Here is a 13334-nt window from a genome sequence, read left to right on the forward strand (position 1 = left end):
ATCAAGAAATACGTATTATTCTCTGAAAGCACAGGTAGTCAAGCACCACAAAACTATAGTGTGCAGGGGATTTTCTTGAAGAAAAAGTGGAGTGGAGGGTGTTCTGGGTCTCTCTTTTAAAAAAGGAATAATAATTCAAAAAAGATACAAAACAGATGGGAGAAAAATGTAAATGGTCATACTTAAAAAGTAGAAGGTCAAGGGTAATCCCCAGAGGTAATACAAAAAGGTCACTGTCCATCAGAAAAGGTCAAAGTTCATACCAAAAGGTCAAAAAGTCATCAAAAAGATCTAAGGTCACCTGAAAACCTCAAGGGTCACCTTGAAAGGTAAAAGGTCACATTAAAAGGTCAAAGTTCACATCAGAGGGTTGAAGGTCAAATGTCAATGAGAGGTCAAAGTTCTCACTAAATATCTCCTGAGAAGAAAGGTGAAATGCCACCCCAAAAGGCAAAATCACAAAAGGTCAGAGGTCACCAGAAAGGTCAAAGGTCATATCAGATTTTCAAAGGTAAGATGCCAACAAGATTTCAAAGGTCACACCAAAAGGTGCAAAGGTCATCCCAAAAGATTGAAGGTCCTCCCAAAAGGTTGAACAATGAAATATCATCAAAAGGTCAATGGTCAAAACAGGGGGTTAAAGTTCACCTAAAAACGTCAAATGTCACCCTAGGAGGTCAAAGTTCACTGGATGGTCAAAAGTTGCCCCAAAAGTAAAATGCCACTGACAGGCCAAAGATCACCAACAGGTCAAAGGTCTGTTTGCTCTCTGTCTTCTTAGAGACCTGGGACAGGGAGTTAAATGGGCAAAGTCCCCTGTGCCTGTGGAGTGAATTCAGCACCCACTGAACCCCCCAAACCGGTGCCCAGGTGTGCAGGAAGCAGCGATGCAACAGAGGGAATGTACAGAATAATTATACTAGTAATTATAATTACAAAAGCTAAATATATAATCTGCTCAAGTATTAATAGAATTAATATACAGAATGATACACAGGGGAGAGTGGGACAATTTCCCTATTTAGGATTGTAAATAGCCTCTGGATTGACAATAAATCCTGTCCTTGCTGCATCTATAGCAGGGTTTGGTAATCCTGACAACATTACCTGTGCTTCTGGCAGTGCTGCATTAGTAATGAGGAAGAAAATATTCTGCTTCAAGAACCACAAAGGCCCTTTGAAAACCAATAGCTTAAATATAACTGTGCTGGAATTACTCCACTGATTTTCCTTCGTAAGGTCACCAGCTCTGCAAACAGCGAGAAAGTACAAACACGAAACAAATCCTTTGCTGGCAATTACTCCAAACACCCAAACCAACCAAGCTCATTAAAAGCAATTGGGAGTCAGGTAAATTACGTTCTATCATTAACCTGGATTCTTTTAAAGGTCTGGTTTTGTACACAAGGACTTCAGTGAGGTAACTCAATTGTCCTGTCCCTCTAAAATCAGTTCTCACCCATTGTACAGTGTTTTAAGACCTCAGTCTTTGAACCTTGGACAGCTTCTGCTCTAGGGTTTGCTGGGGCTCCACTGCATTAGAGGGGAGAGATGCATCTGACTTTGCCTTCTGACGGGGGGTTACTCCTGCCCAGGGATCAGTTCTCAGCTTGAAGGAATGGATAAGCCAGGGCTGGGGGTATTTCTGGTTCTCCTGAGCTCGTGTCCCAGGGCCAGCCCTTACTGAGTGACCACTCTTTGGCAGTCTGGATGGGAAGGCTTTCAGGTTTGCTGCTGGCTGAGAGGAGCATACATTGGAAGACTCCTTCAGAAAACAGGACCTGGAGGAGATGCTGACTGACTGCAGTTTTCAAGGAGCATGAAGGATACAGGCACACCTGCTCCATTGGATCCATGGGGATTTGGGAATCAAGTGCCTTCAGGTCTCTTAATATCCCAGATGGGAACCAGATGATTCCTTTTTCCCATGAGCTGAGAGAATTATCATTAGTATATGATCTGTGTCTTCTTACATAACTCATAACTTTTTAAAAGTCCATCAGCATATGGAGGTGGAAAACTACAAAGCAAGATGTCACAGGGTTACAGGGACACAGGGGTGGGGGTTAATATTACATTTAACAGGACGACTGCCAGCCTTGCTGCCTTCAGCAGTTCTTTCACACCTCTGCTACTGGATGCAGCATTCCCTGGCTGTGGGCTCAAGACAGATTTCATTTACCCTGGTGAATGGAATGACCTTAATTTCTCTCAGCCTCCCTGAAGTAGTTCCAGGTTTATTCTGAGGCAAGGAGAGAACCTGAGCCCAATTTTTGGAAAACAAATGAATTTGCTGCACCCTGGGAATTTTCAAACACGATATATCCATCAGTTTTCCTTTCTGACTAACATTTGGCAAAATGTAGCTGTCAGAACCTTTTAATTCAAACCAAATTGCTTGTTATTTGTTCCAAGACATATTAAATGTCAGTGACAAAAGTTTCCATGCTGCCTCTGTGGGCTCACACACATAGCTACCCTATGACCTACACCGAGGAACAGCCCTGGCACTTGGAGAAGCTTAAATCCACTGAGGCAGGGGTGTGAAAACACAGCTGGGCCCAGCAGCTTCTGCTCCTACAGTAAATCCCTTTGCCTCTCCACACACTTCTCTACCCTTAGTCTTTAGAAGTGAAATCATGAGTTCTCCTTCTCATTGCAGTTCCTTTTTGGCACTAAAATTCCCTCTGAGGCAAGGACAGTTTGGCGTATTTTCCCTGTCTGCCCATCAAGCTCTTAAAAAATTAAGTTATTAATCATCTAAACATTCACCTCTGCTGCACTGAGACTTTCTGGCCAGAAAGCCCCATAGGTGGTTATTTCAAATAGGAGTCTGCTTCCATTGAAGACTTTTGAATTAAAAAAAAAACAAAAAAACAAAAAACTGAAGTATGGACAAATGCACCTTGTGATAATTACTGACTAGCACTGTATTTTTAAAGCAGTCAGCTGACCTTCCAGTTTATATTTCACTAATTTGCTTACGTGGTAAAAAACAACCAACCCCCCCCCTCCCCAAACCCCACATTCATCATATAGTTTATCTGAGGTCTCCAGTACAGCAAAGCGTTGCTTGCAAGAAGGAAGAGAAGTTTTCAGTAAAATTGTTTTGCAACAGATGTAACGATGGAAAAAGTTAGTAACTGGGAGTGTTCTCTGCTTCCGAGTCTCGCCGTTGCTATTAGTGCTGGTCTTCAGGGTGTAGCTTTCCTCTTGGGCTTCTGTGTTTGCTTTACGTATTGCTTTCCTCTTCCTTTTGGTCGGGAGCTTTTTTACGATCTGGCAAAATAATACTGAGCAGCAGCACCGAATCTGCAGGACAAAATGAGCCTTTGCCTTAAATATCCCAGAGACAAATGGAGGTAAGTAGAAATGAAACAAATGGATCAAGCTGTTTGGGCTGGGGAATTGCTGTCAGTTCACTAGTCGGGCGCTACTAACAGTTAGTACACTGGATTTGGTTTGGGTCTTTCCCCCCCTATTTCATTGCAGTGTTGACAATTTAACTGAAGTCTGGTATGGAAATATACTGGAGTTGTAATTGCATCCAGGCCTTTGGTAGGGATTATGGAGTTGGTTGGGACAGAAACCCTTTGAGCAGGGTTTTCTGGGCCTTCATGGCAGACCTTAAACACATTTTCCCTCCTCCTTTTCCCTCATCTTGCAGAGTGCCTCTGTGTTTCTGATTCACTGTGTAGAGTGTATCTACTCAGAGCATTTACTCTGTTCCTATTATCTCCTTGTACTTCATATATAATACAGAGGTTGTATTTGCTCAGCTGTATTGAATCCTGTTATAAAAGCAGGGTGCAGAGGGCAGGTTCTGGATGCACAGCGAATCTCTGTAACTAATAAAATATAGCACCTGCTCTGCTGGAAGTATCAATGTGAAGACAGAGTTGACAGGGTAAGGGATCCCACTTCATAATCCTGTAATACTGATACAAATTTGATGGTACTGGCATAACAGGGATGTTCAGAGAACTAAGCTGGACTTTGAGATAAATTGAAAATTGTTTCTTTAAAGGAAAATTACTCAGTACAGGATTTGATGACGTGCAGGTCTTTTACTCATAGGGTGTCATACCTGGCAGTTAGTGGATGAAAAGAGTCTTGTTTATTGTGTTGTACAATAGCAATGAATATTTCAGTTTAGAGAAGAAAGGGAGTGCATGTCCAAATGAGACTCCACATGTGAGTCAAGAATAGGCAAAAAACAAGACCAAATATTCTTGACACTTCTTTCTGTTTTCTAAGATCTTTTAAGAATCTTCAAATTTACTGAGATAGAGGTTTTTTTCTGTACTATTCAATGAGTATTTCTAATATCAAACTTTAAGTTACATTAGTTTTGCAAGCACACTTATGGTATGTTTTTGGTCTCCAACTGCATTATCGTGGGGTTTGGAGCCAGGTTTCCAAACTTGACTGCCAAAAAAGAAAACATTGTTATCTACTGTTTGCTGATAATTCAATCTTATGCCTATTTATGGGTTTTCTAGGAAAATATTGATAGCGAAAAATTGCAGGTGAGAGACATCAAAGTTAGTTCATATATGAAACACAATGAACATTTTCCCAATATATTTTGTAGAATCAACAAACTTTTTAGATTAGTTTCATCTTTTGTTCACACAGACACTATGCTCCTTCATGTTGTGAAGTACCAGAGAGCAGAGTTATGTTTTGGTGCATGAAGGATATGTAACTTCTGAGTGGACCTGAACTCAGCAGGGGTGTTAGAGGGGCACAACCTTGAACTGGGGATATCTGAATTAACTTCCTGTTGGTCACATCGCCTCTGGCTTCTCCCTCCTGTGTGATCTCCTCTCTCATGCAGACCCCAAGTTCCTCGAGGCAGGGGCCTTCCCTGACTGAGTGTTCATACAGTGTTTGCAAGTGTCTTCCTCTTATTTATGTGGCAGCATAGTATGGATAACAAATCCACTGGCTTTATTCATCCCTTTTCATAGCAAAAAGTTCTGTAAAGATGATGGAAGATTTTACATGTCAGTACCAGACCTCAAAGTATGACTGTCTGTCCACTGTGTTCATGCAAACACTGAGTTTAGCTGCCTTTACGTTTTCAAACCCATGCCCAGAGAGCTGAGTCACTCTGCAAAGCAGCAGCTATGGCTCCTTCAGATGTTTGCTTTTCCAAAGTATATCCTCCCTCTTCCACCAAGGCCTCTAGGACACTTCTTGCTGCAGAAATTTACTTTTCACACAGGCAGTCACACTTCCAAGCTACCAGGCTGGTAACAAGAGAAGGGAGGGAAAGTCCTGTGTCAGGAACAAATCCAGAAGACAGACCAGGCTTAAGGCTATAACCTCGAACCACTGATACAGAAAAACAAAAAATAGCCTGTACAGTTATTTTCACAGCCTGATTTTAAACTCCCTTATTTCAGTGAGTATTTCTACTGGCTTTTCAGATTCTTTTTGCACAGCTTGAAGTGCTCTCCACAGCCTGTGTGAAATCTGAAGGGGCAGGTTTTGGACACATGGAAGTAAACTGCTGCAGTCATCAAAGACACACTGAGGTACTCCAGGAGTAGAAGCAGTCACCCCTTCTCCCCTGAGCTCTCAGCTAGAGCACAGACCTGGGAGTTCTGCTGGGAGCAGATCATACAAATTTCCCTACTACTGAGTCATTCTATCTGGCTATTCATTAGTTATTCTAGATTATTCTAATAGACATTCTACTCTAAAATAATAATAAAAAGCAGAATCATGCTAATTATAGAATCCAGAGACTAAGAAAAATAGCATGTGAAGAAGGGAACACAAAAAAATATCCTCCTGTAAAATAAAAATGTGCTGGGAGTCAGTGGAGAGTAAAGAGAAAGAAACACTAGAGCAGTCAACTAGAAAAGAAAGGCCAACATAATACTTGATAGTCACAGGAAGATCAAAAATAAAATGAAAATACTTTTAAACCTCTCAGTTAGAATAGACTGCAGAAGAGCCAACTAGTCACAAAGACAGCTGTCAGAACAGGCAAACTTAAACAGGAGGTATCGTAAAAACAGGGAAAAACTATAAGTAATATCTGGAATGCTCAAGGATAAAAAGCAAAAGGGAAAAAAGAGGATGAACCAAACACAGAGTGCAGTCCATTTTTACCTTATGCCTTGGGAAGGCAAAGAAAACACCGAGCAGCCTCAATGAAACCAATAATAGGGCACCACGCAGGAGCTGCTCAGTGTGGGCCTAATCCCATTTGTTACAATTAAGGTCTTAAAGGCTACTGCATAAGTACATTAGACCAAAGATCCCATCTAGGCAAAATTCATCTATGCACATTACCAAAACAACAACCTTACAGGCTAACGTTAGCATGTACTTTCCATTTTCCAATCCTGAGATTCTCATTTCCCGAAAGGATCAGCCTGTTTCTTTGAAGGATTAGTAAACCACACAGCAGATGTGTTGTACATCAGATTAACACAGAGAGAAGCTACTAGCTGAACAGTTGTATTTTTCATGAAGTGCATCTTTTACTTTATGTCTAGTGGTGAGTAATTCTGGAATCTCCACCACTGATGATTTTGGAAAACAGGTTAAATAAAGCAGAGAGAAGTGGTTGCGAGTAAAGCTGAACCTGCCACAGGGCAGCAGATGGACCAAGTGACCTTTAGGGGGCCTTCCAGTCTCTCTTTTCTATGATTTCTTTGATTTAAGGCTTCTAGTCGACAAATAAGTGATGGGGGATGGCTTAGATGAGGCCAATTGGGAGCATTTTGCTTGCATTTCCTGAGCAGTTATCCAGCTTTGGAGGAGAGCTAACATGCTCCATGCACAGCCAGTTGAAATCTTTCCCAGCAAAGACAGGTTGTGCATGCAAACATTAACCATTTGACAGCTTTTTAGAAAATACCCAGTTGCCTACTTAGCCTGTAATACTGTTTGAGTGACACATATTCCTCCATTGCATTAGTATTCCTATTACAATATGAACTTTTAAATGAGGGAGGGGACTTCATCTATATAGTTGGAGGCAGAAGTTCTAAAAACTAGAATAAAAAATGTCAGTTCCTGACCTTATCCTCCAGCTGAGCCCCAAGAACTCTGGTCTCTTATGAGAGGCTGATATCAGCGTGTTCAAGCTTGAGCCAGGTTAATGCAGTTAACCCCAAATTTCTGACTGTGTCCTGGCCCTACCAGTCTGCAGACTAATGAGCTCACTGATTTCAGGTGTGGAGACTGCTTGGAAATGATGCAGCACTTGTCTGTGTTACTGGTAGCACTGAAAAAAGGAACAAAGGGCCAGAGAGGTAACACCTTCCATTCTGCTCTCACCTGGGTGGAATCAGTCACACCAACAGGTTCTACTGACTTCATTGAGAGTTTCCCTGAATCCTGTCTATTGCATGTACATTTATTATGTTCGGGAGTTTTGCTAAGAGATTGAAAGTCCTGGATTTAGAGCTGTCTATCACAAAGTAAACAGTCCCAAAAACATGTGTATATTTGAGCAACAAGAGCCAGGTCCTCATCTGGCAAGGGAACTTTCATCTCCCCGCAGAAGTCTTTCTCCAGTTTACAGTCTCAGGTGTACACAGGGGAAACTCAAGATTTATCTGAGTCAGAATACATCTGAATTTTAGTTCTTTCACTGCTGAGAAATATGTACAGTTGCTCCCATTATTTCAGAAGGATTTGTTTGTTGGAGTTTTTTTAACATCACCCCCTGGTCTCAATTTATTTTTTTTTTAAAGTCTCTTACTTTTGGAGCTTAGGAGTCATAATGAACAAAAATCTGTGAATGCAATTCAGTTCATATCCACGTGTTGAGTCAGAGATTCCTCTTGAGTATGTGTAGGAGTCAAATCATGTCCTTGTAAGGGGATTGGCAGTACCTTTGGAAATATCTGTCCTCTTTCTCAGTTTGCAATCACGAGCTGTACTTCCAGGTCTTTTTTTTTTTTATAAAAGCAAATAAACATTTTATCTGCAGGGATCAGATATTGTTTCGGTAACCATCCCTGTATCTGTGTGCAGCTGCATAGGATGGGAAAGATATGTTGTATTGTCTGAGTCTTAAACTATTCAAATTCATGGTACTATTAAGGAGATCCTTTTCTGTCTATCTCTCTCTCATCTTTTACTCAATCCCAAGCAAAACCTAACAGGTGGTTCCCACAGTTCTCTGTCATCCATCATGCCTCTGCTCTTTTATCAAACCTGTGCAGCATTTTCAAAATCAACGCTTACATTTTGTCAGTTATTATGAAACAGTTTTTCATTGCTCTAAATCTCTTGATCTGGAGGATGCCTGAGCTGATGAGAACCAAACCATTTCAGGCACTGATGGCTCAGCCATGACACACACACTACCCTCCTGGGAGCCCTTGCTGGCAGCGCCAGCCCGTGGCTGATTCCTCCAACACACCCTCAGCTCTATCACTGCTCACTTTGAAGAGCTCACTTTGTTTTTCCCCCCTGTATTAATACGGTGAACCTTGTTACACGTTCTGTTAAGCCACGAGTACAACAGCAGCACAACCCAGTACATCCCAGTACACATCCACTGATCCCAATCTAAAGGCAAAGCAGTGCTCAGGCAGGACAGGCCTTCAGGTTTTGATGGCTGTTTGTGTTCTCGGGTTTCGGTAAGAAAAGGTGTCGAAAAAAACATTTGGAACAACTTACAATTGGCTTTTGTGGATTCAGATAAATATCTGAGTGAATTTGTTGAGGAAAACAAACTGCCACGCTGAACAGCTGGAGGTTTAGCCATCCCCAGAGCAAAGTCCATCAAACCCTGAGATGTGGCAAACTGCCAGACAGCTGCATGTGCGTCATTTTGATGGTCACACAGGAATGTCCTCGGGGCAGGAGGGGATTAATGATAAGTCTCTGAAACTCCAAGTGCCTCATTTTTGAGCTTTCCATGGCAGTATATTTCTTCTCCCATTTTCACTTTGTTCTTAAAGCTTCACTCTTAATTTAAACCCTCTAAGGAAACTCCTTGCAAGATAGATGTACATTATCCTTTCAGGAGAAACAGAATCTCTGTCAGAAAAATAAATACTGAAATCTGTTTAGTTATGCCCCTCATGTGTACATCTCCCTCTCATCTTCTCTAAATATTAGTTCAGAAACCAGCTTTCATTTATAGCAATTTCATTGCCATAATCCAGATAGTATGGATTATTTCTGTAGTGATGCTCTAATGCTAATTTGCAAGAGTGGAAGGAAATTTGCTATCCTAACAAATTACTTTTGTCCTTGAATGAAATAGACAGCAAAGAAAGGGCCTCTGGCCAAGTGAAAACACAAGATAGATATCCATAATGTTCTATATTTGAAGCCTAGTTTTGGAGATGTTAATAATATTCAATTTAACTCCTAGAAAATTAAAACTAAAGCTTTATACTCATTTCCAAGCAGAAATCTACTTCAAAATAGCCTGACTTGGTGTTTTGAAAGATGTCAAAGATTACCTCTTCATAATGACCAGGGAGATATGGATCCAAATAATGATGTCTGGGTATTTATACAAATGGTTTTTCTCAGAGCTGCCCATCACAGCTAACTTTGTCCAGTACACATGAAGCTTATTAAACCACAAACACCCTTCAGTTAATCTGAATCTGCCCATGAAAATGGATGGAATGAGGCCTAAACCCAAGTTGAGCAGTCTTACATTAGACTTGAAAGCCAAGTCTTGGTGGACACTGTTCTTAACTACAATTGCACACAATACACCAATCAGTCTAGACACGATTTCTACATTGCCCTCCTCCTTCTTTAAAGGAGGGGTTTAGTGCTAAAACTGTGGGTGTAAAAGTTTTAGTTTCATTCATCAGGTTTGATACAGGTACAGGGCACAGTCACGATGGTTCACATTCCTTACCTGTGGTTTACCCCTATTCAATCCAGCCCCAACTGATGTTTGTGAAGATGACAAAGACTATCCCATCTCACACAGCTTACATTCCAGACCAACCAGCAACACGCTGTCTTACACTATCTCATGAAGCTAGAGGTGCTTAGTCAGAGCTGTATTGATCCTCCATGGCTGCCAGAAGGAAGGTAAAACTAGGAAAAAACTCCTATAGAACAGTATAGAGCTTAAGAATTGAGTTTCTCTTCAGACCATGGTGTGACAACAGTGCCATTCAGCCAGGCTATACAGTGGCTAACCAGTGGGGGCACTGGGTGCAGGACCAGGGACATGGAGACAGTTCAGCTGGATGACTCAGCTCTGCCAAGGCTTGATGTGCAGCTTGGATAGTCAGGACCAACCAAGCTCTCCTCTGCCTGTAAGCCTCAGAGCCCAGTGAGCAGATTTAGGCCAAAGTGAGAAAGCAACATCTGCCAAAGTATTTGCAAGAACTGTTGAGAGTTCTGTAAAATATTATTCGTGGGGAACAAAAAGCGATTTGTATCTAACAACTGGCTCTCAGTAGAGTCACCTTCAGACTAGTCAGGCACGGTCCTGCTTAATCTGCCTGCATTTCCAGAGCACTGATCACTATGTATCTTTGTATCATGGCCATCCATCACACCACCAGTTTCTCATCTAAATACTGCCAGCAGCACTGTGAGCAGCCCTGTGCTGACACTCCCTCCTTCTCCCTCCGCATCTTATTATTGAAGCTGCTGCTGGCAAAGAAAAGGAAAGTGGTTGTGTCCACAGTGACATTAGCAGATCTGTCAGCTTAATCAATGCTGATCCTTTCCCCCTCAGCCCCACTTCTCCTTTTTGAGGCAGCTGAAGATCCATATAGACTCCATACGAATGCACTACTGTGCCCAGCTATACAGAAATCCTGCTTGTTTGCCATGAAACCTTTGGTACCCTGACTGTCTCCATCTCCACGTGCTATGACCCCCTTGGACACTCAGGTCTCCCAAGCAGAGCCATTGCCAGGGCTCCCAGAGGCCATGCTTCTCCTGGTCAGCAGGAGCATCTCTGGCAGCGGGCAGGCAGAGCAAGGAGCCCATCTTCTCTCTTCAGGCTACCCATCGCAGGGGAAACAGGATTCCAACAGCACTAAAGGTAGAGCAGGGCACCAGAGAGGTGGGGTGCTTTGACTGAGACCATTCTACAACCAAAGAAACATGTTGAAAGGTTTTTTCAAAACCTTGGAAGCTAGGATGTTTGTAAATATTCCCTAATCTTTTCCATTGCAACAAAACGTGCTTTTTCAGTTTGAAAAGGAGCAGCCAAGCCTCCAGTAGCAATGGAGCCCCATTCAGCTTGCTCATTCCACTGGGTCATTACAGAGCAACAGTGTAGTCTGTAAAGGAGAACAGAGCTGCAGATGATAATTCCTAATGTGAACTGCAGAGGATTCACCATGAGGAGATCTTCCTGGACTCCAGGTGCCCCATTAAGTCAGGCACAACTGGCAGACACGTGTGAGTAGAGAGCAACTGTATTTGGTAATACAGTTGTAAAGAATAAGTTATAGAGGCAGCTTCTTTGGTATTTTTATTTCTGTGGGGTTTCAATGTTTTTTTCTTCCACTGTGTCTCCATCGCTTCTCTGACATCACCTTCTTTGCAAAACAGTCAAGGAAAATTTAAGTACCGTGTTATTGCACAAGGGTTTCCCTAAGACTCTGAGGGTCAGAGAAAGAAAGGTTTGTTTGTTTCTTCCCATGATGAAATAATGCCCTCCAAGCAGCACTGCAGCACTAGCAGGTTACTGCATTTCAGGAGGAGTAATTCCATCTGGTCGATATTCCCACCAGCACAGCTGTGGAGAGCTGGTGGTTCAGCATCTCTAGATCACACAGTGATATGAACCTAATCAACTCTCTCAGTTTTCAAATCTCATTGAAAACCATATCTTGTCTCCCTAGTCAGTAATGCTTAATTTTCCTCTTCCACTGAGCTATTATTCAATTCACTGGTAGTAGCTGGCACTGAGAGGCAACACAGTTCATAGGACTGACCTGGGGCCACAGCCCAGAGCTGTAGGACTCTGATCTGAACAGTCCTACAAGCTTTGGACAAAGCACTGTGCCTCTGTTTCCTCATCTTTGACATAAGAGTAATGTTTCTGCTGCCAAGGGAGGATGGAATAATTATACTTCAGAAATATTCAGTGCTAAACACTTACACCAGTCTATTTATCATGCTTACAGAGTAATGGCTTGCAGGAATAAGAGACTAGAGAATAGCCCTGTAGTTACAGGGTTGGGCTGGAGTACAGGAGATCTGACCTCTGTTCCTGGCTCTTAGATGACAGGACAGACCCTAGGCAAGGTCTGGGCTTCAAACCTCCACCTTTAGAATGGAAAATACAACTTTCCCCTCTATGGAGGCTAAATCATTCCTATTTGTGAGTTTGCAAAGAGAAGCTACTGCCACTTTTTAAGTTAATTGCAACTTGTACAGTTCTAATATGAATTTAGTTTATAAACAAAGGACAAGAAGCAATAACTGCAGCTCGGAGAGGCTTTGCAACACTCAGTCAATGTCTGTTTTCTTGTATTTAATGAAATCTTGCACATCAGAATTCATTTAATGAGGGAAATGTCTCTCACAGCCAATGCTGACTTCAATAGTCATTCATGACATTGAGCAAGACAGCTATTACTTGTGTCCCTTTCACTAAAAAGAAGGAGAGCACCATCAGACCTAATATCTAGTAAAAAATCAAACCAGACTGCTTACAGTCTGGAAAACCAACTGACATGCTTTGTGGATTTCCCTGTTAACGTAGTTTCCAGACAAGCATCTCTACCACAGTTCACAGAGTTAAAGTCATGCCACGCCTGGTCTCCCATGGAAGTTTTGAAGGAGGATTCAGAAACCCACCAGGTATGATTAATGCCAAGTGGTGTGTGCAGGCAGAGCCCATTTTGCTGCCTCCCACTGCCCAGCCCACCTGCTGCCCACCAGCTGCTCCAGCCTGCCCGTGAAACTCCACTCCAAATGCTCTTGCTCCGCTTCTTTCAGTGTTTCCCGAGGAAACGCTCAAACAGCTCATCTGCTCTTTAAGCAATTAAGGGAGTCTGTGAAGCACCCAGTGAGCAGGGCTCTGCAGGGCCCCTAATTTGCAGCAGCTCACACCCTGTGGCACAGGTACACTCTGCCCTTATGGCCAGGAGGGGACCAACGGCTGCAAATCAAATGCTGTGGAGTTACACTGACACACACCAGCTGGCTTGTTGCCCTTCTCAATTTTCATAGGTCTTGATCTCATACACACTCATATTGATTTATTAGCATCAGTGAAGTTACTCCCAGAACCGGCCCCTCTGCAGACCAGAGCCCAGGCCTGCACAGAACATGCTTCTTTTTGCAGTTATGTGACTTCCTCTCCAGAGAACACCTTCCTGCAGCCCTCTTCATCCTCCCTGTAGACCAAT

The 13334-nt window shown here is 42.5% G+C and overlaps 1 protein-coding gene across 5 annotated transcripts in view; it reads left to right on the top strand.

The window, feature by feature from the left end:
- Window positions 1-3090: 3090 nt before the first annotated feature.
- LOC127468766 (calcium-activated potassium channel subunit beta-2) overlaps window positions 3091-13334 on the top strand; it is a 143579-nt gene continuing 133335 nt past the window's right edge. For 3 of the 5 annotated variants that reach the window (XM_051782296.1, XM_051782304.1, XM_051782295.1), the window contains exon 1: window positions 3091-3362. In XM_051782296.1, the coding sequence (XP_051638256.1) occupies window positions 3325-3362 (38 nt within the window). In that variant the 5' untranslated portion in view covers window positions 3091-3324. Of the gene's footprint in view, window positions 3363-7247; window positions 7278-13334 lie in introns of those variants that run through there. The other 2 variants (XM_051782298.1, XM_051782302.1) reach the window with 2 other exon arrangements.

The sequence above is a fragment of the Manacus candei genome, unplaced genomic scaffold, assembly GCF_025592945.1.
Source record: "Manacus candei isolate 608988 ecotype Guabito, Panama unplaced genomic scaffold, ASM2559294v1 h1tg000015l, whole genome shotgun sequence".
Classification (NCBI taxonomy): Eukaryota; Metazoa; Chordata; class Aves; order Passeriformes; family Pipridae; genus Manacus; species Manacus candei.